General features: G+C 46.3%; 1 protein-coding gene across 2 annotated transcripts; it reads left to right on the top strand.

Annotated features, from left to right (window-relative positions):
- Window positions 1-15: 15 nt before the first annotated feature.
- On the top strand, window positions 16-27303 carry pdlim2 (PDZ and LIM domain 2 (mystique)). 2 transcript variants are annotated; one of them, XM_068310623.1, is made up of 10 exons: window positions 16-286; window positions 6525-6647; window positions 8259-8410; window positions 10721-10790; window positions 10874-11025; window positions 12530-12593; window positions 21959-22077; window positions 25256-25401; window positions 25604-25715; window positions 25893-27303. In XM_068310623.1, exons 2-10 carry the CDS (start codon window positions 6555-6557, stop codon window positions 26083-26085), a joined length of 1101 nt encoding a protein of 366 aa, XP_068166724.1. In that variant the 5' UTR covers window positions 16-286; window positions 6525-6554; the 3' UTR covers window positions 26086-27303. The 2 variants fall into 2 exon arrangements, with proteins under 2 accessions (XP_068166724.1, XP_068166723.1); XM_068310622.1 differs by having other exon boundaries at window positions 17-286; window positions 25253-25401.
- The last annotated feature ends 690 nt before the right edge of the window (window positions 27304-27993 follow it).

Genomic DNA, 27993 nt, shown 5'->3' with positions numbered 1-27993 from the left:
TGTCAGTGCTTTTATTTTGGTGACAACACATGGCAAGCGCGAGCTCGCAGCAGTGGCAGCAGAGCGCGCGGAGCCGCAGGTGGAGTTCACGCGGGCAGCCGGAACATCTGACACGGACCGGACGGGACCGGAACGCGTTCACCTCGGCTCGGATATCACAGCGGGCTCGCTTCGGTACCGGGAGACTCGGGCCGACGCCAGCGGCTCTCCGCGGGGCTTCGGGTGGAGGAGCGCGGCGGGATTCGGACAGGTGGAGACTCGGTCTCGACACGCGTGGCGCACCTTGGTGAGTGTCAATACGCGCTTGTCCTTTCGAGGCTTTTGATGAATTCAAGCCAAAATTAACTGATTGTATTTAAATTAATTAAACCTGATGTGGATCCGTTTCTACAACATTTTTTTTAATAGTGACGTAAAATGCGCGTCTATTCTTATTTCCGTGTGTGGTTAAATAACGACCTGCGGTTTGTTCCTCGGCAACCGTTAATGATTATCTTGTGATTAAAGTAAACAGACAAAAACAGAACTTCATTTTTCAGTTCTCATTTTTGGACCGTAATCTTCCTCCTAATGGACTGGCACCACCTCCGGTTGATGAATAAAACCCCCTGGTCCGGTCCGGTTCAGTCCGATCTGGAGTTACTGTTGAATGTGTGCAGAGAAATAAAAACATTTTTTTGGGTAAAATTCTCTTTTCAAACTCTCAAAATTCAGCCAATGACGGCAAAACCTGCTCCAGACAAAAATGCATACATTAAAAACAGGATGAAGGGATTTCTCAACCCCTCCAGGCTGTGTTTACGTTTAAATCCTTCGTGGTGTTTCTCTTTTTGAGTGATATCTCGGTGGTTTGTTGTATTAGAAGACCTCACAGACACAAGTATGCTGTGTTGCATTGTGCAGCAGCCGCACCACGGCTGCTTTGGCTAATGATGCATGATGGGGGTGGAAATTTCAAGTCAGTCAAAATGACTAAAAAAGAGAAGTCTGGCCCACACAGGGAGGCGAGGAGCTCCGTGTTCTGTCTGCTCGCAGGAGGAGCAGGTGAGGGTTTTTTTTTTTTTTGCACATAAAGCAGTCAGTGTGATTTGTGGGGGGGTTCAACCAGGTGTTTAAACCCAGTATTTATGTTCTATTAGTTTAATTGGTGTTAAGTAAAGGTTCTGCAACACTTGTTCTACTCTTGGCTGTTCCTGCAGTTAATCAAACATCAGAAATAAATAGATCTGAAACGTCCCGAACCGCAGCCGGGTTGGGTCTTACCCTCCTTTCTGATTTTATATTGAATTTGCTCCCTGATGTCTTTCTGGGGAGAAAACGCCACGCAGTTATTTAGCACTAAAGCCATCAAGAAACCAAAAACAGACAACTGTAATTTTGGATAGAACAAAGCTGTGGTTTTTCAAGAAAATGGGGAATGAGGCATCCAATCCAATGGAGGGAAAGAATTTCGTTTTTGTCCTAGGAGTTGGAACCAAAAGGAAAAAGGAGAGTTTAAACTTGTTTTCCTGGCTGTGATCTTTAGACGTCTGTTTCAAACCGTGTTTTTCTACCTTGACGCTGCTGCATGTGGTGACGACGGCGTTGGGTGGAGCTGCAGAGGATGTGGTGAGCTGAGCTGGTTGCTACGCCGACGACAGTGGCGGCGGTGATGATGATGATGATGATGATGCAAGAGGAGATAAAGGGGAACCCCTGCTGCGACGTCTCTGTCATGGGATTATGGGTAATCTGTGGTTGATCCAGATTCGTTAAGAAAGGAAGTCACCTCTAAAAAGGATTGCAAGCACGCCTCCACCTATAATTTTGCAAGTCGGTATATTTATAACTTCACAAAAGCTCATAAACCGCCACCCCTTTTTTTTTTTTTATTTATTTATTTTTTTAACATCACATGTTATTGTTTGATATTTTCGGGCTCCTCGTCACGCCGTCTGATGGAACGGGTGTGACGTGGGGAATGTCTAGAATGCTCTCCTGCTCTTTTCAATCTAGGGAGAGGCTGGTTGAGGCATTCCTTTTCCTTTTTATTTGGTGGGTGTGTGTGTCCAAGGAGGTGCCAGCCGACCAGGGTAACACGTCCCGCCTCGGCTCGCGGTGGACCGAACCACCGAAGAGGTCGTTTAGGAAAAGTTCACGCCGGTGTTTTTGGTTCTGACGTGTACGAGTCATGCCAGGAAAAATTCCACGGCGGCCACAAGGCTTCTTCTGACTGTGTGCCACAGCATTGAAGCTTTCAGTAAGCGTCTGCTATGCACATCAGAGGTTTTTTCAGCGTCAGCTCGTTGCAGAGCCAACGCTAGTTCCTTCCCATCCAGTGGATTTTGGCCAGAGTTTTTTAAAAAAAAGGAGCAAACTCAGGAAAGAGGTGAAGAGATGATTTAGATGTCCAGATTGTGCTGCCAGACACTTTTATGACAAAGCGGTTTATCTGCTTAGTTAATCTAAATCCCTCTGTTTACGTGAATAATTGATTTCTGCACCACATGTGGTAGCTTGTTCACTCTGCTGCCTTCAGGACTACGCAAACTGTTTTCCCAGGTTTTGTGAAACTTGGTGGAAGAGGTTAGCATGAGCCCAAAAAGCAGCCAACTCGCTTAAGGAGTGGATCAAAAAGCGATTTTTCACTTTCAGCGAGTCGGATACGGATGCGGGTTGAGGATGGATGACGAAATGAGGCGAGGAAGCAGCCTCGTTTTAGCGACCGCTAAAAGCCTAACCGCACCGCTGCACGATCCTGCAGGAAGGAGTCACATGGTTTCCCCGGCGGCCCAGTCATTGCATGTTGTAGGCGGTGCGTTCGTTTGTTTTCATAGTTTTTATCATAGAAGTTCTGGTCAGATCAAGTTTTTCTGTTGTAGGAACAATCTTGTAGAAGACGTATCTCTAGAAAAGGCTTGATTCCGAGTTTTCCTACGTTGATCGAAACACGATTTGTCCTAAAACATCTCGCTGCACCTCTCTAGATGCTAATAGAACCTGACCGCTGGTTGCCAGCATCCTGCTGATCCCAGTCAACGACATCATTATGTTTTCCACTCTCCAGTAAATTGTGCTGCTGGTTTCAGGATTGCTTTCACGGGTTTCACTCATTCAGCCTCAGCTACTCATTACTTCACGCTACGGTAAACACGCTAAGTTGAAGATTGCACATCATTTAGGTGTTATTGTGCGTCTGCAGGCCTCAGCCTAAATGATGCATGCTTGCCACCCCTAACCCCCCCCCCCATGGAGTTAATCTGAGGCTTGGAGCAGGTCTCTTCTTGTTCTTACATCATGCAACATATAAAAAACAAGACTTTAAGTGTGTTAAATGAGGATAAATCAACACCTATCTCAGTCAAAATTGGATTGCGAGGATTCTACCATCTGAGGAATCTTTCAGTTTCCATCATGAGTGCAAAATGAACAAATGAAAGCCTTCAGGCTCTTTGCATGTCGGAGCAGCGAGTATCCAGCTGAACTCTGGGAACAGACCTGTTCCTCTTCTTCATGCCTCCACGGTGTCTCTGCCTGTAGGGACAGTTTCATGTATGTAACAACTGCCAAGAGACCGTCGATGTTCTGAGGACGTTTGTGTACCTGTCAAGAGCAAAAACACGTCTCCATGGAACCTGGAGGCCTGTCTGAGGTCGCCATGGCGCTGTTTACTGTTTGAACCTTTCATCAAACCTGTCACCCCCACATCAGTTTCATATGCAGAACTGGCAACCCTGAGATTCCGTCTGTCAACATGTTTTTGACAGTTCCTCCGCTGAATGCTTTTGTTTTTGTCGTTTTTGAGTGTTTTTGACTCACGTTAGGTCGACGTGGAAAAGAGAATGAATAGAAGACTGGGAAGACTGTGTCCGGAGTGGGTGAGACTGTGTCCGGAGTGGGTGAGACTGTGTCCGGAGTGGGGGAGACTGTGTCCAGAGTTGGGGAAGACTGTGTCCAGAGTTGGGGAAGACTGTGTCCGGAGTTGGGGAAGACTGTGTCCGGAGTTGGGGGAGACTGTGTCCGGAGTAGGGTAGACTGTGTCCGGAGTTGGGGTAGACTGTGTCCGGAGTTGGGGTAGACTGTGTCCGGAGTTGGGGGAGACTGTGTCCGGAGTTGGGGTAGACTGTTTCCGGAGTTGGGGTAGACTGTGTCCGGAGTTGGGGTAGACTGTGTCCGGAGTTGGGGTAGACTGTGTCACTGGGGCCAAAAGACTGTGTCCGGAGCAGGAATATTTCATATTGATTGTTCTGTGATCATCTATAGTGGTTCTGATTTCTTTCTTTTTCTCGATTGATGTAGTCAATTAGGTACAAATAATAAGTTGAATAGAAAGTTGTTATTTAGAGTGAGAGTAAATGAAGGGTTTCTGTTTTCAGGTCGTAAAGATGCCACTTTCGGGTGTGGTCAACGGCGGTTGCCATGATAATCAACGATAAAACTATTTCAGTGTTGCAGAACCAGACTGGTTTCATTTCAGTAATTTAACATAAGGGGGAAGTTTTGACAAGATTATTTCTAACATGTTTTTTCGGTCAGAATTGTGTTTCCTGGCGATCAGCCGAACCAATGAGGAGGATTAATGGATCGACTTATTCTTTTTGTGTTTGTTTGAGACATTTTAGAGACAACACAACCAGGGCATCGCCTCCAGAACACCTTCACTATACATTCCATGTGTTGGCGGCGGTCCACCCTCTTTGGAACGCTGAGCCTTCTTCAAACAGTGTTTGGCTTTACGTGACATTTCTAGTCTTAAACCCTCATGGGTGTCCGGTGAAGCGAGGCGTAGGAGCACGTCGTCGTTCTGCATTCCTTCACCATCCTTTCACTTCACCATTACCCACCACCAACGTGTTTATGATGCCAATGGCGAGCGCGCACGCAGAGCGTCAGCGGGGCGCTGGGTCGATAATGGGCGCTCCTCAGGAGATGCTGCAGAAACTCATGGAACTAATTGACACCCCTTAAGGGTGGGAAACTTTAGGGGCGGCTGCTCCCTGTCATTACTTCTGGAGGCCACAGCGATTAAGAGCCCCTAATGATGGAGAGCCCAGTAACCCTGCTAATTGGCCCAGACTGTTAATAGCCAACTGTGTCTGCACTGCGTTGCCCGTTGCCGGAATGCTGGGAGGGATTTAGGGGAGTAGCGCTGACGTCCTGCATTTCCGCACATTTTTTCTTCCTGACTCCTCAAACCTGAAGAAACTTTGATCTGCCTTGTTCAGCGTTTGCAATCACCGTCTGGTTTTTATAACTCTATTCATGGACTTTTAAGGTGATAATTTACATTCCAGTGCCGGTCACGGTGTGTAATCATTTCTGATATGCCTTGATTGGGATCAAACTGAACTTTGACACGTGATGGTTAAGGAGTTTTTGTGCCGTCGTCAGATATTAACCTATGATTGCATTATTAGTTCCCGTGCATGTTCAGAGGTGCAAAGACACGCCGAGGCTGTCATTAGATTCGCTAAAGGTTTTATGATTCTTTATAACTTTTATCTGAGCGAAAATTTGCGTGAACGTTTTCTTTTCATAGCTCTATAATTCATACCTGTCACGATAAGTTTGTTTTGGTTAAGATGTTCTAATAAGTATTGATAACAGGTTGAATTAAAGCCCAGTTTACACCACCGTGTTTGGTGCAGAAGGTACTTGATGACAGAGTTTGTACTTAAGGAGCCTTATGTCATCGTCTGCATTCACCTACATATTATTGTCACGTCAGAGTCTGCAGATAAATACACCTTTAGTTAGAGATGGAGCTTTATGCAGGTGTTGTCTTTTTGGACCTGCCCATCACTATCATCACCATCATCACCACTGTTTTCACGTGTAGCCGTACGTCACACAAGCTTCAGTAAGTGGTGATAATTTTGATTTAAAGACATGTTGGGAAACATTTTTATTTCATAGGACATTTATATCAGCTTCCTGCTCTGTAAATGACCTTTTAGTGCCCTTGCAGATAAAGACTAGCAACATCATCGTCCTCGTCAACCTTCTGCTGACGGGGAATGTTCAAACGCTTCTCCAGTGCGTGAATTTAGTCATAAAACAATTAAAGTTATATAACGTGAAGCCGGAGAGGCCTGAAAATAACCTGCATTTGTTTTGCTTAGTGAAATGTTGAATCTTGAACCCAACATCCTGAAATATAAAATACCCTCTGAGCAACAAGAGAAACAAATCCCCTTTATTTCCACAGCCTGTTCTTACAAACGTGTCTTAAAGGCCACCAACCGCTAAACACTGTGGACGTAGACGTGCAACACCGTGACATGTTTAGCTCTTTGTTGGCACAAATGTTTGCTTGCGTTTGTTTTCCTTGCCCCCCACCCCACCCCGAAGAGCATTTGGATTCCATCAGTCTTCGCCTTCGCAGGCGCTTTGGTTTCGGATTCTTCTCATGCCTGTTTGATGGGGTTACACGATCCACGCCGAGGAGAATCCAGGCGGCGGACGTGGAAATGAAAGTCGGTTCATGTAGATGTTGACCTCACCTGCTGATCTCCACCTTTGTCTCCGCTGTTTCTGTTTTCCAGAGGTTGGAGCAGACGTGAGCTGATCACCAAATGGCGCTGACGGTGAACCTCGTCGGCCCTTCGCCGTGGGGCTTCAGAATATTTGGAGGAAGGGACTTCAAGAAGGCCATCACCATATCAAAGGTAGCCGTCGACGGCTTTTTTTGTTGCTGAACTTTGTCGCACCTTATCAAACCATATCCTCTGTTTTTGTGAAAGTACAGCGCGGGGCATGTAAAGTCAACTTCCTCCTGGCTATGACCCTTTTTTTTTTCTCTTCTTTGTTTGCGTTCGTCGCTGTTATGTGCGCGTTTCCTCCACCGCCGAAGCCGTTAGAATAGAATGGAAGTCGATTACATTAGAAGGAAACCACTGATTACAGTTGGACTGGGAGGTGGGGGGGCGTGGGGGGGGTTCCTGATTCCAGCATGCACAGCCTGATTGCAGGTTTATGCATCAACAAACGCATCGGTGATTCTTTTTATTTAAAGCGTTTGCGTGTTGTTTTCCGTTCCCAGTCAAAAATGGAAGATGGGAATGAGAGGATGCGGATTTTGAGTCCTGCTGGTGTTCACTGTGTGACGTCTGCCTGCAGAAAAGATGCAGCTGACGCCAGCAGGAAACTCTGGAAATGCTAACTAGCGCATACCAGAGACACCCGGTCCAGCCCTTTCTGCATCCGGATCCCACATCGCTTACCTCGGCCTTCCCAGGTAGCTCCGCAATCCCAGGATAATTTACGGCAAACCAGTGGCTGTGCACCGCCGCTCGTCACAAACTTCAAAAGCATTTATTGTTTGCCCCCCCCCCCCTTTTTTTGACATCTTACACTAGAAAAACAAGTTCTTCTCATGAAAAATGGACTCTGGGTCCGATTTTATTGCCCCCATCCAATAAACAACTCCGGTGTGTTTGCGAGTTTCAAATATCAAAACGTTTCTCAGAAAGTGGCACGAATTCCTGCTGATGAAGAAACTTCAGATTTGTTTTTCCAAAGCCAAGTTTGAGTAACGGCACATCTAACCCTCCGCACCCCCCCAGCTTCTCACTCCCCCAATGCACGAGCAGCAGAATGGAACCATCCGAATCGCTCCGCACTGAGTCGACTTGGACTGATATATAGCCTCACCCAGATTCACTTTTTTTTTTTTTTGGGAAGGAACCTCTGACTGTTCTTAGTTCACGTGAAACCAGGCGTGTTCTGATCTGAAAAGATCCGCACCATTATGGGTCACCACGGCAACGCCTCATTGTGTCTGGAGCGCGCCATCGGACGCCGTCACCTCTTCATTCGTGCACGGATAAGATGACATTTTTCATCCAGAGATGTAAGAGCGAGACTTTGATGCTCTCTGGTTGGCACTTTATTTATTTTGGTTTACATTTTTGTGTGTAATTGTCTATTTTGTGAGGTGGGGGCCTTGTTTTTTTAAAAACTTTTTAAAAGCCAACAGATGAGCCGAGACTGTGTTTTTGCTCCATTAGTGTGGAATGCCCTGTGATGTGCTGCTATGCCATTGGCTGCGACACGCGGCGAGGCTGGTAGCAAAGGTCATCCCCAGTCAAACCATCAAGTGGCGTCACACTAATTACCCCTCCCAGAGGGTGTCGTGAATCTGTCAGCCGCTGACCGGCGTGACTTCATTCCATGTGTGTGAAAGTCTCTCGGTATTCGACTCGTACAGTTGCGTCAGTCGTCGTCACCCTCGTGTCGTTGACTTGTTGATGCTAACGGGCCTTTTCTCCTGTCTGCAGGTCAACGGGGGCAGCAAGGCGGACCAGGCGGACCTCCAACCCGGGGATGTAATCCAGGAGATTAACGGGGAAAACACGTCCGACATGCTGAACGTAGAGGCCCAGAACAAGATCAAGAACTCCAAGACCGGCCTGCAGCTGGTGGTGAAGAGGTACGCCGGTGTGGTATCCTGAGACCCAGTCGCCCATCCTTCTTCACACCGTTTCTAACTTTATCAAGCGAGCGCTGCACAAACAATCCAGTGATTGTAATCAGGGGAAATGCCAGGATGTTCTGTGTGAGAGCCACACAGTTCCCTCCTCCGGTCCCTCGAATTAAAGCCTGTGTTTCAGATCTGCCAAGACACACACACACACACACACACACACACACTTCCATATTCGTCTTCCTTGGATGATTCTTCTTCCATGTGGGAGCATTCTTCCCCGCTGACCTCATGTCTGTGACACCATTACCCCTGATTTGCCCAAGATAAAGCCTCTGTGTCGTCCTGCCATGTTTTTAATGCCCCCCCCCCCTCGGGTCACCGTCAGTCGTTTCCTACATCAGATGAGGTTTGTGACTGAATTCTGCCAATCTGAGGTTTAATTTGTTATTTTGGGTCAAGCGCTGCCCTTCCTTTTGTTCCCATCCAGCCGGCAGCGATGTGGGCGCTGGCCGGCGTCACACGGATGGGTGTTGCCTTAGGGGAAGAATTTGGCATCCACCCAGCCTCCAATAGGAGAGTGTTTTCCTCTCTTTACTTCGGTAATTGGGGTTATTTTTGCGTGACAAAACAACCGCAACATCGCCGTTCCGTCAATCAATCTTTTAATAAATCAATCACTTATCACTTATTCGATTGACAAAGATTTTCTCTGCTTCTGCGCGGACAAACGTTCAGATTCAAGTTGAGTTTCAAGTTTATTTTTTCAGCCGAAAATCACAGACGCCAGGGCGAGCATTCGCTCCAAACACAATATCACCATCTGCGTTTTTCTGAATCATCACAATCCTGATTATTTTGACCCCCCCCTGCCCCCCTGCACCAGCCCAGTTTTTTTTCTTCATGTACATGTTGTTTCGACTGCCTTGTTCCAGGAGTTGCATTTGTCAGATTCCTTTTACCTCGGTGGAAAATTGAATTTAAAAACTGGTAAAAAAAAAAAGTGTCTTGGAGCCAAAAACAGCTTCAGACCAAATGTTGGATTTCCGTCAGGCTTTGATGGAAGTTCTTCCGTGCCGGCTTGTGTTTGGACTGTGGTGAATGTTAGAGAACTTTGGATGGATTTTATAGAAAAATGCTTTTTTTTTTTTTTTTTCCCTCCTAAAGTAGAAATATTCAAAACGGCACCAGCGGCTCTGGTGTCAGCCAACTCTTCCAAGTCTTCATCTTTAAACACTGGCGACCAAACTGTCCTGGTTCTGTTTGTCAATGTTTCATCTCTCAGGGTGGAAAGTATTCCCACAATGCGCTGGAAGCCCGAGGCAGGTGAGCTGCAGGTTTCCCTCTATGACAGCCGACAGCAGGAATCAGCAAACGGGGTCAAGCGTTGATTTATGCCAGTTCTACGTCACTGTGGTGAAAAGTTAGCTTCGCTGGAGGCGGATTCTTCTGTAAAACAACCGAGACCAACGTCTCCTTGTCAGGTGGCGTGAGTGAGAGTTTCAAACCGGAGGTGAGCTCGTTCCTAATGAAAAGATCACCTTAGACGAGACCAGGCGACTCGCGGCGTCTCTGACCTTCATCGTCTTCATCGCCGTCTCCCCCGTGTAGAGAGTGGTTGTTGCCCCGGCTGCGAGGAAAGTGTTTCTGGGTGATTTACCACAGGCATCCAGGCCTTCCTGTGCGCCTCACTACCCCCAGGCTCACCCTAAAGCCAGGCCCTGCAGCCAGTTGGGGTGGATGGGGGTGTAGTGGGGGGGTTAGCCTGTTTGCATTGGCGCTCACACAGCCCACATTTTCCCTTTTTTTTCAAATTCAAAGATAGAATTGCTAACAGAATGTGTTCTCTATTTGAGAGAGTTAAATGGAAGTGACTCGTTGGAAAGACAAGATCCATTTGGAGGCTGCAGCTCTCGTCATTTACTGTAATTTCTTTCATGGAAACATTTATTGGTGGATATCACTTGTCCTGGCAGACATCGCCTGGTATTATCCTTAGAAAACTGATTTCTGGAGGCAGCACTTCCCACATAGATCACATACTTTAATCCACAGCTGCACAGGTTATTTGTTTTTAATCCTTACTCATTTGGTTTTTAAGTTAACATCTTGGCTCGATTGGGATCAGATTAAAGTATTTTCCAGATTAAAGTATTATGTATGAAATAAATTATAAAATAAACTATTTATTAAAGGTGCGCCTTATAATCCAGTGCGCCTTATAGTGCAGAAAATTCTGTATATCCCTTGTGCTGCATCGTCAGACGCGATTGACCTTTGAAAGTCTTATCGATCCACGTTTCTCTGTCGTTCCAGACCTGAACCCCCCAGCCCCGGACAGACCAACGGGATCAGCAGCCCGGATCAGCTGACGGGACGCTTCCAGGTCAGAAATCCACTGCTGATCGGGAAACTGTGTGCCCCCTCCTGTCGTGTACGTCCATTTGTGACGGCGCTAATGTTTCGTAGGAGGCGGTAATCGTGAGTCGAGACGAGAACCAGAACTACAGAGAGTACAGTCTGTCCAGCCCCGGCTCTTTGTCCCCGGGGCCCTACTCACCAGACCCCCCGGCCAGCCCCGATGGAAAGAGGGACATTCTGTCGCCCACCACCAACAAGAGGTAGCTAACATCTCATCCAACGGGTTTCACTGACAGAAAGGTGTTTTTGGAGGCAGACGTCTCCTTTAATATCAGTCAAACCGTGCCGAGTCAATCACCCTTTGTGCGCCATAAAGTTTGGAATGTTCTTGAAAAATAAAATAAGGAAACATAAACAAACAAGCGGAGCACATACTGTACCTCAGCCAAGGCCGGGACAGTCCTACACGTTTCTGTTTAGTCCATTCCTCACCCTCCGCGCGGAAAACGTGAAAATACTTCTCAAATAAAATTTAAAAAAAAAAAACGCCGTTAATTTGATGGAAAATAATTCCTGAGTCCAGATTCTCATCCAGGTCGAGTCTGACGTAGCTAAGCTACAGGATAAAAACGTGCTTAAGCAGAACCTTATGGAGCGTGTTCCTGCACCTGTGTGGTCAAGAGTCGTCCTCTCGGGTGTTTAATCTAAAGAAATCAGATTGTTTTATATACGTGCTCTGGGTTTTTTTTTGTTTTTTTTTGACAACCCTGAATGGAAAATTATTTGCTTTTGCAGCATTTGAACAGAAACTAAAACCCTCATCCAGCTTTTCCACTCCTCCATGGCTATAATGTTCTCACCGGCGTTGTAACTAAAGCGAAGGATTAACCCGCCTGAAGTCGCACACATGCGATGTAATTACTTTTAAATTACAGTTTGGATAAATCAGCCTCAATGATGAGATTAAAAAGAGTTTATTTCAGCACGAAACAGGGTTTTGAGTGAAGTCTTGAGACTTTTCCGTCGCACAGTGGAGTCTTTTTTTTTTTTTTTCCAGGAACGCGTTCATTCGCTGCTTCAATAGGCTTACATCTGGATAAAAGGTTGCAGCCAGTGTTCTCTGGACTCCACAACAGGCCGGAGTCAATAGGTATGGGGATAACAGACGGCCAGTGGACCCATGGGATTGTACCGTAGGAACAAAGAATGTGCACAGGATATCACATTCCAGTGTTTGCATTCGCTTCAACAAAGCCCAGAATGTAGAACGTTCGCCGCCGACGCTGAGCACCGTCGCTTGTCGACTCTTCTGGACCGTTTTTATGCGTCCAACTCCGACTTTATCCGCTGTTCGGACCGATACGTCCTGTACATTCATGATTTTGTTATCAGCAAATATTAATCGTGATATTTTCTTATTCTCTATGTCTTAATAATTTGTGTTTTCACTAGGGCTGTCACTTTAACGCGTTACTTGGATTAATTAATCACGCTGCAAATTTACGCGCTATAAAAATTAACGCAATTTATTACGAATCCTGTAATTAGATTAATTTTTTTAATCGCCTGACAGCACTAGTTTGAACACATAAGATTGTAGCTGAAATCATGGACTAAATGTTTTTACTACATAAATTAATTAAGTAAAGATGACAAATAAAAGTACTTTGGGCACTGTGTGTTATTATTTACCACCGTAGTCTATCTCCAGACTACAGAGGTGGAACTCCTGAGCCGTCCTTGATTCTGGTCTGTCTCTTCCAGCATCCAGCTGCGCTCCTGGTCCCCAGAGGAGAGGAATCAACGGCTGTCCAGACCGCTGTCACAGGTCGGTTTCTGTTCCTTCACAGCTGAGCACCCTGGTTAAAGCAAAACTCCTGAATCTTTGGTAATAAAACAGTCAACTATTGATTAGTTAACCACATGAATGCTGATCAGGCGGTCCAGACTTTATTACTTTCATATGGCGGCGTCTCATTTTCTCCATTTTAAGGGCAGTTCATCATATTTGCCCCAACAAAAGGACACCATAGTCCACCTCTGCCTGCCCCTGTTACCATTATTTAAACATAATTTATCCCCTGAAAGCATGTTGCTCAACGTTTTTGCTCTGTAGGAACAGCGTGATTATATATTTAGCCTTCCCTTTTGGATTGTCGCCCTCTGATGCCACAGAAGATGCCCTCCAAAGGTCGGTGACCTTCACACTTAAATGGATCCAGAGAGGCTTTTGACATTTTTACAGCAGGGAGTGTCTGGACGACAAAGGTCAGCCTTTGAAAGTATGACATTAAGCCTCATGATTATCCGGCGCCGTTTGACTCGGCGGAAAGAAATGATGGCGTTCCACTGAAAACAATGGCTTTGACCTTTAATGGAGACTCATTCGTCCCGGTTTAGAGGTGAAATATGGGAAGTGAGTAAAAAAAAAACTGCAGGTGGGTTATCGTCAGACCGCAGCTACGCTAGGCTGTACTTATCACCCTTTGCCTGTATGAATCCAAAAAGAGGGTGGGGTGGGGTGGGGTGGGGGGGTTCAGAAGCATCTGGAGAGACTTGAGTGAGTCTAAGAGAGAAAATGTTGTGGGAAAGTTCATCATAAGTTATTTCAGCTATGCCTTCATGCTTCATCTCAGGCTCGGGTCCCACTGCAGATTGAACATGTGAGATAACAGAACAGGAAAAAACACACACACACACACACACACACACACACACACACACACACGAGCTCTTTTTGTCACGGCGGGAGGAATTCAGGCCATTTTTGATCAATCTGGACATAAAGTTAGATAAATACACCGAGGTCTGAACTTGAACTCCCGGCTGAGAATGTCCCCCTCCCTTTGGATTTGTCTTCGTGTTTGGGATTCTTTGTCTTGTTTACACGCTAAATGGGATTCGGATGTACCGTCGCTCGCAGCCTCTGAGGGTCCGCTTGGCTCACGTCTGCAGAAACGAACCGCGATTTACCTCATCGCAACCAAAACGGCCCTGGGACTGTTTTCCGTCGGGGCGGGGACGGGTTTATACGTGGTTTCGACCGTCTGACTCGCCCGCCGCCGTCTCACCAAGCGTGATGTGTGAGGTCCGTTCAGACGCCTCAGGCTGACAGTCGGCCGGAGCCGGACGTGATGAAGATGTCTGGTGTCAAATCCTTCACACCAGCGAGTCAATGAACTTTGTTTTTTCCCTCCCTTCGGCTAAAAATATTAATAAATGAACCCTTTGAAATTCCTGCTGTGAAAAATGTTAAAAAGGGGGATTTTTGCGTTTCACTGACCTTACGTCTGAGATTCTGTAGAGTTTTAGAGTCTTCAGATTCAACTGGATCTCTGTTTAGGGTCCGAGATGAACTTTTACAAGTCAGAGAAAAGGGGAAACCTTCATGGGAAATGTCGGATTTTGGTGTTTATAGAACTTCTGATGCTTCATTTCCTTCTCCTGTGAATCGTCCAAACAAATTCCTAAAATTGCTTCTGAAATGCGACCAAAGAGTCTTAGATGAACGGCGGCTCGGAGTTAATTGTTTAATAGCCCTGAGAAGAACTCTCCTGCATACATATTTCTATTTCTATTACTTCTCTCTGCATTGGGAGTCTCTATTCGACCGCATTGGAGTTCCAGCGAGGCAAACTGTGGCCGGAGCTCGCTTCCTTTTTGGAGCCACAAAAGAACCAAAGGCAGGGCTCTGTTGTGGCTTCATCAGCGAACCCCGAGGAATGACACGCCGTCTGTTTTTGGGGCGGCCTCGTATGTCTGTGGTATTTATGGAGTTGCTTTCTTCGTACCATTTTTGAATTCTCCTTTTTTTTTTTCTTCCCTCATCTTGGAATCGGTATTGTCTTGCCCCCCCCACCACCCCCCACCCCCTTGGGGAGACATTACCAATCCTCCATCCGCCTTTTCATGCCTCGCAGCCTCGGGGTATTTACCGTCAGGCAGCCCGTTGGATGGGAGTTTGGGGTTTTGGCTGACCCTTCCTCCTCCGAGGGATGTCTACTCTGGTTTGAAGGTGGTGACGACCCCCCCCCCCCAGCCGCAGCGCTGTGATTAGTGAGGGGAGGCCTTTTCAGGGTGAAATGGATGGGAAAAGGCCGGCCGTGGGCACGCTGCTTTATTCTGCTTGGCCCCGGCTGCAGCGCCCTGGAGAATGACGGGGGGGGGGGGTCTCTGTCCGGCCTAAGAGGTGCAGAGTGCTTCCATATCAGGTGATCACCGTTTGTGAAAAGCTCCTAAAAGGCTTTTCCAGCGCTGTTTTTGGCTCCACGAGTGAGGAGAGCGGGGACGCGCAACGAGATACCGCCTTTTCCAGGGTGTTGGATGTCCTGAGAAAGAGCCTGGGTACAATAGCGGCTGTGATGGCAGCGGCTCTGGAAGACTGCTGCTGCTTTTTCCCCTCTCTCGCCCGTCACAAGGCCCGTCCTTGTGCGAAGCGGGCTAGAAGGGAAGGGGGCGGAGCCGAGCGGACACCAGGGGAGCTCGCTGACATTCCCAAACGGTACTTGGGCCAGCGGACGTCCCTGCTCACCCCCAGAGGCTGCTCAAACACAAACATGTCCTTTGTGCATCGTGATTATTTATAATCCATCTTAATCCCGGGTGCATTTGAATTTTTTAAAACATTTTTTAATTCCCTGTAGATCAGATGAATCCAGACTTGAATCCTGTCCTGTCCTGGGTCATGGGACGACCACTGCACCATTAAAACACTAAAGATAGCATGTTGGCACAAGCTCTTCTTTCACCATGCTACATGCTACTAACCGTCCATGACATCATTTTTTGATTTACATATATATATATATATATATATATAAAATATTTATATACAGTATATTATAAAATATTTAAATATATATTTAACTCTTTTTATTTGTATATATATTTAAATATATATAATATATATAATTTCCGCGCCCTTCAATGAATGGCCCAGCTCAAAATAATTTTTATATACAAGGAGCTCTGGATTATAAGGCGCATCTGATTATAAGGCGCACTGTTTTGAGAAAATTTAAGGCTTTTAGGTGCGCTTTATAGTGCGGAAAATACTTTACACTTTATTAATCCTGAGGAAAATTCAGTATATCTACACACATTAAATACATAAATACACATAACATATATAAATTACTTGGCCCAGTCAGCATAGCTAACATAGCATCACTCAGTGGCTTCTCTAAAGACGTATTAACAAGTTTATTTCAGTTTTATGACCAGAAAGATGAGGATATTGTAATTCGTTTGTGATTTAATGCATCCGTCGTTTGTTATTACCCTCAAAAGGCTTTTCTCCTCTCAGTATTAGAATCTCTGCATTGACCTTTTTACATACATGCTGGACCGTGTGAATGAATTTTTTCGAGGAAGTCTATCTGTACATGCCGATCTCACAGGGACTGTGTGGGTCCCACACCTCCTGGATGAAAGGTTACTTTCCCTTATGGCCGTGTCGCAGGAAGCTTTCACCCTCCTGAAGCAACAGTCCGGAGCCCGCCGCCCCGCCCTGACCTCTGACTCTATCAAGGGGGAAGACGGACGCAGAAATATGTGCAGATTTAAAAAAAAGCATCGCTAAAGAGAGTCTGAACCCTGCAAGGAACGAGTGTGTGAAGCTTTTTCCCACTCATGCTTTCGAAGTGCTCTTCACGAGGTGTGTCCTCTGGTCTTGTTTTGTCGATCTGTCATGACTGGCCGTGTTTTATATTTTAATATTGATGATATCACCACCGTGACAAAAGAGATAAAGGCATCCTGGATTCCTTGAAGCCAGGCGTGAGATTAGATCTCCACCGGCTGGTCATGACTCAGAGCGTGTGTTTATATCATCAAGAAATTACCACAATAGGGTATTTGTTGCGGTGCACGGAGCCAAAACTCAACCGCTTTGACCCTTTAGAACTGGGGTCAATCTGGAGTTTGAGGATTCTGAGGGAAGCATCATCCGTACATCATCTTCTATGAAATGCATTTCTCTTGCCACCATTCTCCCCACAGCAGCAGCAGTCTGCTCACCACCGGCTCTATTCTGGAGGGCTGTGGCGTGCAAAGCTGCGGTCATCGCTTCCAACCAGAAATGGTGACTTGGCGTGCGAGAAAAAGGAGCTGAATTTGCATCATTTTTCTAAATGGCGTTGAAATTTAAACTTTAGATCGCACCGATCGCAACCGGGGCCTGTTTTATGGGAATTGTTGGCCTATTTCCACGAGTTGGGGATGTTTACGAAGGTGGCCTGGGTAGACCGTCAACATTCCAAAAAGTTGTCGTCCGGGGCAACGTCTTGTACGACTCGGGTGTGTTCGCGCCAGCAAAAACAGACAGGTCAGCATGTATTCCACTGGTTTCCTGCAGGACAACACCTCCGCTTCAGGTTTAGGGTTGCTACGGCTGCGGTTGTTGCTCATTAATCATAATTGTTTTTCCGGTTAGCGCTGAAGAGCAGCTCTGTTCCCATAAATGATTTACGTTTGAACCAGTCGTGGAAATTTCCTCCTGAAACGTGAGCGTTTTTTTTTTTTGGGTGGGGGGGGGGACGGACCTCTGCAGAGTTCCTGCATTTCTCCGTGAAAACCACACAATGAGACCATACCAGAAGGGCTCTGTCTAATTACTGCGCTCCTCATTAGCGATTAGGGCTCAATTTTCTGGAAGCGTTTCCACTGACGAGCCGTTAAAAGCGGCGCCACGCCGAGACAATTTGTAAGACTTTACACTCATCTTTTTTTTTTTTTTCTTTTGGACGGGGGTTTTCATGGATAACAAATGACGCATCCAGGCTGAATTAAAATGGAAATGAAGTCAAAGTTATTTTGCAGTCTTTACATAACCAGCTCCAGATGTCTAATGGGTTTGATGTGCAGCTCCGGTCGGAGCCTCGCTGAGGGTTTACCAGAGATAAACTGTTGATGGTAGCGCCGTTGATGGGAAATAAATGGTCAGTCATGTTCTTTCCTCCTTTTTTTTTTGACTTTCGATGGCCGTGCCCCCCCCCCCCACCTCCTTGGACCACCAACGCTACAATCACATGAGTCGACTTCTGGATTATCCGACAAGTTCCTTCACATTTATTTGGAGCGCTCTTGTTCTACTGTTTTTTTATAATTCATTTTTTGCAGTAGGTCAAACCGATGGAGGGTTAAAAAAGCTTGGAAACTGTAGAAGTTGAAAAATCAAATGCAGCTCTGTTGTTGCTGACAGCGGCGACAGACGGTGAATTACTGCAGACTCCTCCTGTTCATCTCTCATCCCTCCGCTGTTCATTTGGCCTCTAATCTTCTACACATGGTTTATATCTGGCGCTGCCTGATGGTGTGTGTGGCCGTGGAGGACGAATGGAGAGAAGGGGGCGCATCACAGATCCGTTGCTTTAGTAAAAATGAAGCTTTTCCCAGCATCTCCAAATCTGAATCATCACGTCAGACGATTTTGAAGCTAAAGGTTATATATCCGTCTGACGTTGAAGATCCTTGGATAAATGTGTGAGTGGGAAATGCACACAAAGTGCAGAGCGGGAGGAACCGTCCCATCGCCTGAGGCATCGTCGCCGGTCATATCCGCGCTCCAGAACCTTTCATAAAGCAGGAGCCAGGCAATCACAGAAAGGTCAAGAATGTTGATATAAAACCGTGTCCCATCGTCCCCTGCTTTGTTTTTTTTTGTTTTTTTATATAACAGAATGTGGACACAGTAATGCACCATTGCTCAGACGTAATTACAAGGCAGGGTCGGGCAGCGATGCTGAGTAACGACTAGGTTCTCCTCGGGTTCAGGACCTCCGCCGATGCACCCCGCTGGGTCGTGAGGGGGCGGGGGGGGGACACTGGTTCTGATTGTTACCCGGACCGGGACGTCTCCTGACCTGGACCGTCATCGGATGGGACAACAGTCACGTCTCCGGCGAACGTTTGGGGTCGGGACAGTCGTAAGGAGGCGCCGAGGTTCCCAGAATAAAATCTGCTGGAGGCATCGCTCTGATCCGTCCATGCCCTGTAATTGAAGCTGCAGAGGATGGTAATGATGATGATGATGATGATGCGGAGTGGCTTGATAGGAGCCACACTGAATGCTCCTCCGTTGGTACCGTCGCCAGCGTCTCTGATTGGCCTCGATCTGAAACCGCCGTCCTCTTTGTTTGTGTCTTGAAGTAAACCAGAGGCCTGTTTTCATTCCAGAGTGATTTTCTTGCATTTTTAAGTTTGATGGCATCTTGAAACGACGGATCTGAGTCTTTCGAGGACCCTTAAAATCAAATTGTTATTTGTATTCCAAAAACTAGCTTTTGGGAAGTTGTTGAATGATGTTTAATAAAGAAATCGCCCGTTAAAAGTGATTTGTAGTCTTTAAATCCAGATAATCGCAGTTCTGTGGTTGATTTTTCTGCTTTGAGGAATTCCGTTTGTTGCTCCTTTGGTCACAAAACACATTCAGCTCCTGTCAGGAGTAAAATGTAGAAATGGATTGTGGATGCATTATTTAAATAAACACTTCAATGCAGCCTCGACTTGTCATCTTGGCGGCAGATGTTTTGCTGCTGGTGGAGGACAGAAATCCTGATTTCAAAATTGAAGCTTCTAAAAACGTACTTTCTATCACGTTTGACATAAATCCAGAAGTTTCTTTTGAGACCAAGTTGAAAAATTAGGAACTAAAGATGACAGAAATGGACAAACTTTTACATTTACAGTTGCAGCTGCTTCAGACCAATTTAATGCTGTTTTCATCAAAATTTATACTCATCTGTGAACATCAGAACTAAAGAATAATGTTGGTTTTGGCTGTTCCGTCACACTGAAGCCGCCGTGGTTTCAGAGCGAGGTCTGAGGTGAGCCAACCTCCTCCTGCTGAAACGAAATAAGACGCTGGAGCTGCTGTCGGTTTGTTGGACGTCCAACCTATAAATCTTTTGCCACAGGAAACGATCTGTGAAGCAGTGGCGTCCTGAACTCTTCTACCTGTCATTACGAAGACGTTCGCTCGCCTCGTGACTCATCGATTGCCTCGAGGCGATCAGAAATTACGACTGTGACATCCTGGTTTTCATCCTGCTATCTAGCACGAGCGCTTCTGGTCATGATAATAAATTAAAAGTCTTTATTTTTGTGCAAGTCAGATGTTTGAGTTTCCTTGACGGGAAAATCCATGACGTAACTGAATAAGTGATTGTTATTCAAGCAAGAATGTTTTTACAAATGAACGCCACACCCTTCAACACCCTCTTCTACCTTTTTGGCAGGGAACGCCGTTTTCCTGTAGGGCACGAAGGTGATTTTTCAGATTAGATGTATTCTTGCATTGGTTGCTTTAAAATTCTACCCTAAGGATCTGGGTACCCAGGATTCCTCTCTCTCCAGCCAAGGGGGAACCAGGAAGACTTGGCTCGCCGATTGCCCTCCCTTGTTGGGTTGGTGCCTGGGACACAGGGGCATTGTGGGTAGCGCCATGGCAAGGCTGGTGTCTGTCAAATCGGCCGTGGGTAATGGGGTGACGCTCACAATGGGGCAGTGACGTGTTTGGGGCCGCCTGGTTGTAGGCCAGCGCCAGCTGTGCCATGGTTACTGCCATAAAAGACTGGCAGGACAGTCTTTTTAGTTTTTTTCCCCCGAGGTCCAGCTCAATCCCGGTTGGATACACCCCGTCACAGCGCCGGGCTTGTTTTCCCTCTCCCTTTTGTTTTCCTTTACTTCATTGCATTCCTCTTGAGTCCCATAGATCAGAGTTGTGATTTCTTTCTGCCGTGGAAACCGTAAGGATCCGCGATCGGTAGCCAGACGCTTATATAACACAGACTTTGTTTGCATTAGCGTGGATTCACATGCGAAGGCTTCCTGAAGGAATCCCTAAAGCACGCGTGTCTGTCAGGTACATGCCCTTGAGATTGGATCGCAGCAGGAGAGGACATGTATGTGTGTATCCTCCCATTCTGGTACATGCGAGCCTGCGGTTATTATTCCGGGTTTATCCTGGGAAGACTCGCAGGGAGACGTCCTGATGATTGTTTCTGGTAAAGGCTTCCTGGCGCTCACCGCTAATCTGCCCACTTGCTAGGGGAAAAAGGAAAATTGGACTCAATTGAGAACAGAGACATTATTCAGAGAGTTGCTGAATTGGAAGCGGGTGCTGAAAGTGCAAACACACATCTGACTCCATCAGTGTCTGCATCGCGTCCAACCAGGTCGGAGACGCCCTCTTGAGTTGAACTCGACCCGTTTGATTTACGGTCTTCCTGGACAACGTACAAAACCCAAACTGGACTTCCCCCCCTCCCCCGCTGTGCTCACATCCGTGGATCAGAATGGCTTCGATGTGGCAGGTGAACGACGGCAGACGTCGGCGTGGTTCAGAATCATTTTACTAGGATTCCTGGCGGTAAAAGTGTCCGGTTTGAGCGATGTGCTGTGCAGACTTGTTCCAGGTGTTTACTGCTAACATGTGCCCGAGGTCAGCTCAGCTCCTGCTCTCACAGGTGATCACACTTCATTCCTTATAGATGGTAATGTCATGAACACACCAGTGTGTTTGAGTTCCAGAGCAGCTACCTTAGAAAGAAAAGAAGGTATAGCGGTTATTTTGTGCTTCCTGTGTTCAGCAGGTCTGCAGCGCCCTCTACTGCCCAAACCGGTGTATTAGTAGAGACTCGTCTCACCTTCTCCTTCGGAAACGACGCTGTTGTCGCTTCCTTAAGCCTTCATATCACGAGGCCTCTCCCGTCAGACGTAACGATGAGCGCCGTCCTGCATCTGGAACCCATCGGAGCAAATTCTGTCTCTCCCATCGGAGGGGAACCGGAGTCTGTGCCAAACATCTGTAGCCACACCATCCATCAGCTGAAGGGCTGCAGTACAGCAGTGATTGAGATAGAGAACTGTTGATACGAGTCGCTGTGATGGAGACCGGTCGGCTCACGGCAGAGGAATGTTGGCCATCGTTCCTGCAGTGGAAACTTTTTATTTGAGGGCACAAGACGTCAAATATAATGACATGATGTTTACACGGTACCCGAGATGAAAGAACCACTTGGGATTTTCAAATCAGACGTGATGATGACAGGTTGTCATGGCGCTATGACCTTGTGAGATTCAGAAAATCCTGATCGGCTGCTTCGTCGAAGCCGTGAAGCAGAAATGGTACGATAGATTCCTCCAGGCAGGAAGTCTGACTTTCACGTTCTGGTTGTTTCCCCCCCCCTGCAGGAGTTCTCTCCCTCGGACTATAGAAACAACTCGGTGTCCAGCAGAACCCCGACCCCGCCGGGACGCTACTCGCCTCACAGCCCCGTCGATCGGGACGTACCCATGTCCCCACGGCGCAGGTAAACTCCACTCACCTTAGAAATAAAATCTACAAATGCAGCCATTAAATGAGAGCCGTATTGAAAACTTAAGCCTGAAAATGAGTTTGAGGTGAGATTGAATCATTCAGAGTCAACTAATCCTGAATATAAACTAGATTTAAATACAACCTGACAAGGAGATGATGAAATCATGGAGCTTTTTTTGCCTCAACTAAAGCCAGAGAGCAAATGTTTCCCTCGCTGCTTCATAAATCATCAAAACTCCACATGTTTGACATTAATAGATGGAATCAATCAGTTCATAAATTAGTAGCAAGAGTTCCAAGTCCACATCATAAAACGTGTTCTAACCTTAAAGCACATGTGTCAAACTTGAGGCCCGGGGGCCGAATGTGGCCCGGCGCATCATTTTATGTGGCCTGCGAGAGAATAGAAGGTCAGGGCGTCTAAAAATAAATAGGTCAAAAGTGTGTTTTGACCAAAACTACATTTCCCACAATGCAGTAACTGAGCCCATTTTAACTCTGACAGAAAAATTTTTTGAGCTAAGATAATGTCTTAACTTGTGTTTAATGTTTTTTTTTTTTTTTTAAATTTACTTTGATCCTTGATTGATGGAGTTCTGTGGGATTTTTTCATTACGTGACAAATTAAATGGATTTTTGTTAAAACAGCAAAACAAACATTTTTTCAGTGCAACTGTGATGCTTGTAACTTGAATTAGTAATAAATTCAGAGTTATTTAAGATTAAGGATTAGTTATATTTATTTTACATTTATTTTATATTACATTGAGTTACATTTAGTTACATTTATAAGTTACTTTTGGCCCTTTGTAGACAATCATTATGCTGATGTGGCCATCGGTGAAAATGATTTTGACACTCCTGACTTAAACCAACAGTGTGAGTCCCACAAGTTGGGATTTATCGCCACCTATAGGCCGGTGGCGGTAAAACATCTTCAGACCTAAAATATAAAGACAACCTTAAGAGCTCCGACTTTACACAGAATCTGGAAATACTATTCAAAAACTTCTCCATACAATCGACACTAACCTGCTCCACCTTTTATTGTCTCCGATGATTTAATTAGCGTTGTTGGTTTTGGGTGTTTTCTCTGCGTGGGAAGTCAAAGGTCTGTCAAACCGGTGTTTTCACCACATGTGACGCCCGGCAGCTGCAAAGGAACGCTCAGCCCTCAGGAAACATTATATGACCCCCACCACCTGCGCTGCGTTTCACTCCCCCCCCCCCCACACGATGAGGCGTTGGAGGTAATTCGACTCATTTCACGGCGTGCAGGTGCTGCCTTTTGTACATTTTTTGGGGGGATTCACTCACAGATGTGTTCCGTCACGGCAGATCCGATGTGTCAGCAACTCGCAGTCGTATCCAAACAGCTGATATTTCCAAAAAAGATTTTACACCTCCCCCCTGATTGGCCTCTTATCCCACAACACAAACCCCCTCTCCCTTCTCCTCCTCCACCAATCAGGAGCTCAGTGACTCCCCTTTCCACACCCCCTTCGTATGGCTCAGCCAATGAGCTTCAGACCAGAGGCACACCTTTTCAGTCAGACTTTTGTTTTTCTGCCCGTCTGCTGTGGATGTAGGTGTGTGTGAGTGAGTGTGTGTGTGTGTGTTAGTGTGTGTGTGCATGTGCTCGTCTCGTTCCTCCACCCTGGAGTCGGGCGTGAATGCGGCGGCGTGAGAAACACGGGGACCGTTAACGGAGACCACAGTCAGGCTCTTTGTTCCGTCTCTCTGAGGTGAGTCACGTCTTTGTTTCGGGGTCGACCCGCAAATGAGCCGGTTCTTAAATTCAGCTTTTTGGGATTCCTTTGGCGTGACATCATCATCATCATCATCATCAGCTGTCTTTTCTACCATATGTCTGGTTACAAACGTCTGGAATCCAACTTCTTCTCCTTTCTTGTTCACATGCTTGTCTGCCCCCTCCTCCTCCTCGTTTTCCTCTGGCTCCCATTTGTTTTCCTCCGCTTTCTGTTTGTTTGGAGATTGCAAAAGGGGGGGGGGGGACGGAGCGAGGGTGGAGCCGATCAGGCGGAGAAGTTGGCGGCTGTTCCCTCACACGTCTGCTTTCAATTTGAGCCGCGTTCCCTGATGCGGAGGAAAAAAAGGGTCTGAGCGTGTCTTTTTGGTCACGTTTGTTTGCCGTCCCGTCGGTTTGACGTCTCCTGTTTGAGCCCAAAGGGATAAAGTTTCAAATCCAGGCTGGAATAAAACAAACACAAACACGGACGCGACCAGGATTGAAGCTCAAACTCTTGTGAACGTGAAGGATATGCGTCTTAATATGCAAGACGAAGAAGTAAACGTTGCGTGCATGAGACGGGTCCTCCATCATCTGACCAGGCAATCTTTATTTGCACGTGAAAAATCTAAAAGTAGAGCCATTCCTCTGATGCTAAATGGAACATCGGCAGCTTAGAGGGTCTAGAACCGACGCAGCGTGTTGACCCCGGTCTGGTTAACCGTTTTATTTCTGTCCAGGAGTGGAGGACAAACACAGTTGTTGTTGTAAATCTGTCAATGTTCGACCACTTCTGCGCCGTGAGCGGAATGGAACCAAACCGACGGCAGTTAGAGGCAGTTGGAGGCAGTTAGAGGTCGTCGACCTGAGGGGACTCCTCCCAGCGATCCTCTTGTGACAACAGGTCGTCTCGTGTCAGGCGAGTGGACTGATGGTGAAAGGCGTCGCACCTGATCGACCAGTTCCTGCTGTCAGCAAACACACACCCCCTCCCCCCCCCTTCCCTGCAGATGAATGCACACACACACACACACACACACACACACACACACACACACACACACACACACACGTGTGAAATGAGCTTTTGCTCGTTGCGTCTCGCTGGTTTCGTACAAAGTGCAGCTTCTTTTCTGTTGTTTCTAAACTATCATGGCTGAAAATATTTAACCGCTGTTAAGTTTTTGAGAGATTTTCCTCGCCGTCCTCTTGCCGGTTCAGAGGTGAAAACTTTTTGATCCTCCCGGATGCGACGTTCCATCTAGACTCCGTGCCAGGAGGTCAAACCCTGGAACCTCCAGCTCCTTCCTTCATTTCCTCTGGATTGAGCTCCAGCGACTTTCACGGAAGTCCGTTTTCTAAGGACCTCAGCAGTAATAAGGTGTTCAATGTGTTTTTTCAACCCCTCCCCCTGCAGTAGTTCCAGCTCTGAGTTCACCATGCAGCGCTTCGACAGGGAGTCGGAGGTGTATAAGATGATCCAGGAGAATAAGGAGACTCGCACGGCGCCGCGTCAGTCCAACACCTTCAAGATGCTGCAGGAGGTCCTGGAGGCAGACGAGAAAGGTGGGGGGGAGCTCTGTGCTTCACCAAAAACATGCATTTGAGGAAATACGGAAATACGAAACGACATGTATGACACAGAAAAGAAAAGGACATTAATTTGTTTGGATTTAAGTGTAAATATGAAGTCAAAGTAATTCTAATTCTAGCAGATGTTTGGATCATCAGAAAAGTCTTTTAAAGGGGTTTGATCTGTGTATTGCAGAGGCAGCCCTGCGATTCCCGGGGAAACTCTCTCCAAACGTCCCCAAAGCAGCCGCCTCGGTGGGAGGAGTCAAAAGAACCCACATCTGTGAGAAGTGCGGCACCAGCATTGTGTAAGTCTACCTGCAGCGACACGCTCACCTGGACGCGACGGGCACCAGTCAGAGTTTTATTTTGTAGGAGCACAGCAGCTGGTTATTAACCAGACTCTTACTTTAATAACCTCTGCGTCTCTTCCTGTGATTTTCTGAGTCTCTGTTCTGGTTGTGACTGCGTCCGTCTGTCCGCAGCACGGTGGCGGTGCGCATCACGGACGACCACTACCGCCACACGGAGTGCTACACCTGCTCCGACTGCGGCCTGAACCTCAAGATGAGGGGCCACTTCTGGTTCGGGGAGCAGATGTACTGCGAGAAGCACGCCAAGGAGAGACACCAGGGCCAGACCTCATCCCAGAGAGCGACGGTCTCCCCTCGCCAATGAGCCCCTTGCCTTGCCCCGCCCTGGACGCAGAAGCTCCGCCCCATCTGACTCACCTATGAACATTGGGGTGTGGCGTGGGAGGGGACACCATCTGAAACAGGATATTTTTTTCCACCCCCCACATTTAACCTACACTTTGCAATATTATTAATAACTTTGTTTTCCTCTTATAATTCTGAGAATCCAGATTTCATTTCTCATAACGACCCCGGAATCCTCCGTTATTTCGATTATTATTATTATTATTATTTTTTATTTTTTTTAATCCCCTGATGATAATTTCCAGCTGTGGACACACCAGAGCAGGTTTCACACCGCGCCAACGCGCCAACACGACAGAAACCGGCTCCACGGCTCGTCGGAGCGTCGTGCCCCACAAAGGGACCAGAGTCTCGCCTTTAACTGCATGCCACCGGTGGGTGTGTGGGTGCATGCGTTCACATGCAGAAATGCAGCAAGTCTTCTTTGGCACCTGTGTGTGTGTGTGTGTGTGTGTGTGTGTGTGTGTGAGAGAGAGAGAAAGGGGGTCCCAGTTGCTCCAGGTGGAGGTGGAGGCCAGACGCCTCTGAGTTTCCTATTATTTCTTTTGTAAACAGGATTCGAGTAGGAATTAAAAATAAATATACGCTGACTTGTTTTGTTGCTGACGGGACGACACCGATCCATCAGTATGAGAATGTTTTTGACGTTTTATTGTGATTGAACTATATTCTATATATTCTGAAGTGCGTAATGTATGCACAGGACATTTAGTGTGATGATGATGATGATGATGATGCGCTTCCAGTCCAGTCACAGCAGTACTCAGAGATGAACCATGATGTTCGCATTCAATGTGGCACTTAATAATAAAATGGCACAACCTGAAGTTTTTGTCAGTGACGGCTGCTTTACCATAAGACACAACTAAACAGGCGTGATTAATATTTATACGATCAAAACTCCTCTCTAATGACGCCCGACGTGAAATTGCGTCTTGTTTTTTTTTTTGTTGTTGTTTTTTTTTGCAGTAGAACGCAGGAGGAATTAATTACATTAACGACTTCATTCCATGGATGTTTCTCCGTCAGCACAACAAAAGGCCCCCGCAGGTGGAGAAGCAGCCAGCTGTTATTCCTGTTCTTTTATGGCGACGCTTGACCCCAATGAATCTTTACTGTTCTGTTTTATGTCACCCATGCAATTCACATTAAAAAACACGCCCACGGAAACACAGCATGCAAATGACTCCGTATTAAATTTCCTGCAGACTTTTGAACATTCTGGGATAAATTTGCATTCCTTATTTTTCTTCTAGCAGCAGTGGTTACCTTAGTCTCACCACAGGTGTGTTATGAAGACAAGAACATTTTCACTTCTGACTTTTTGGATTTGTTTGAATCAAGGTTATTAAAAAAAACCCCAAAACTTTGGCAGTTACGTTTGGTAGATATTTAGCCCTGTACTGAAGCTAAAGGTAACAAACAGTTGTCTCATATCTATTAATTTCTTTACCTTCCTTTCACCTGAAGTCTCTCAATGCCTGAAATCTTTTTTTTTTGGGTGCAGTTCGTGTTTGTCACCACAAGAGGGCGACATCGTCACACGTTTAACAAAATTGCCGTTTAATTTTGGAGAAACTGAAAAACGAGGGAGGAAAAGATTTAACTAAATCCAGAAGTTTAAATACTGCAAGTAAAGCTTTATTATTATTATTATTATTATTATTATTATTAAATATAGAATATTTTGTTATTTACAAGATTTTAAAGGGCAAACACGAACGTTTACATGCAAATTCAATTAAGAGAAATATAAAATACTTTTTTTCTGCAAAAAAAAAAACAAACTAAAATGATGTTTATGTTCACTTAGCTAAATTAAATGTGGGTTACCTGGTTAGTACAGCACCAACCAACTGCTTTAATG

This window comes from Antennarius striatus, chromosome 3 (genome assembly GCF_040054535.1).
Source record: "Antennarius striatus isolate MH-2024 chromosome 3, ASM4005453v1, whole genome shotgun sequence".
Classification (NCBI taxonomy): domain Eukaryota; kingdom Metazoa; phylum Chordata; class Actinopteri; order Lophiiformes; family Antennariidae; genus Antennarius; species Antennarius striatus.
Note: the sequence above shows the minus strand (reverse complement) of the source record. Positions and strands in the feature narration are given on the sequence as shown.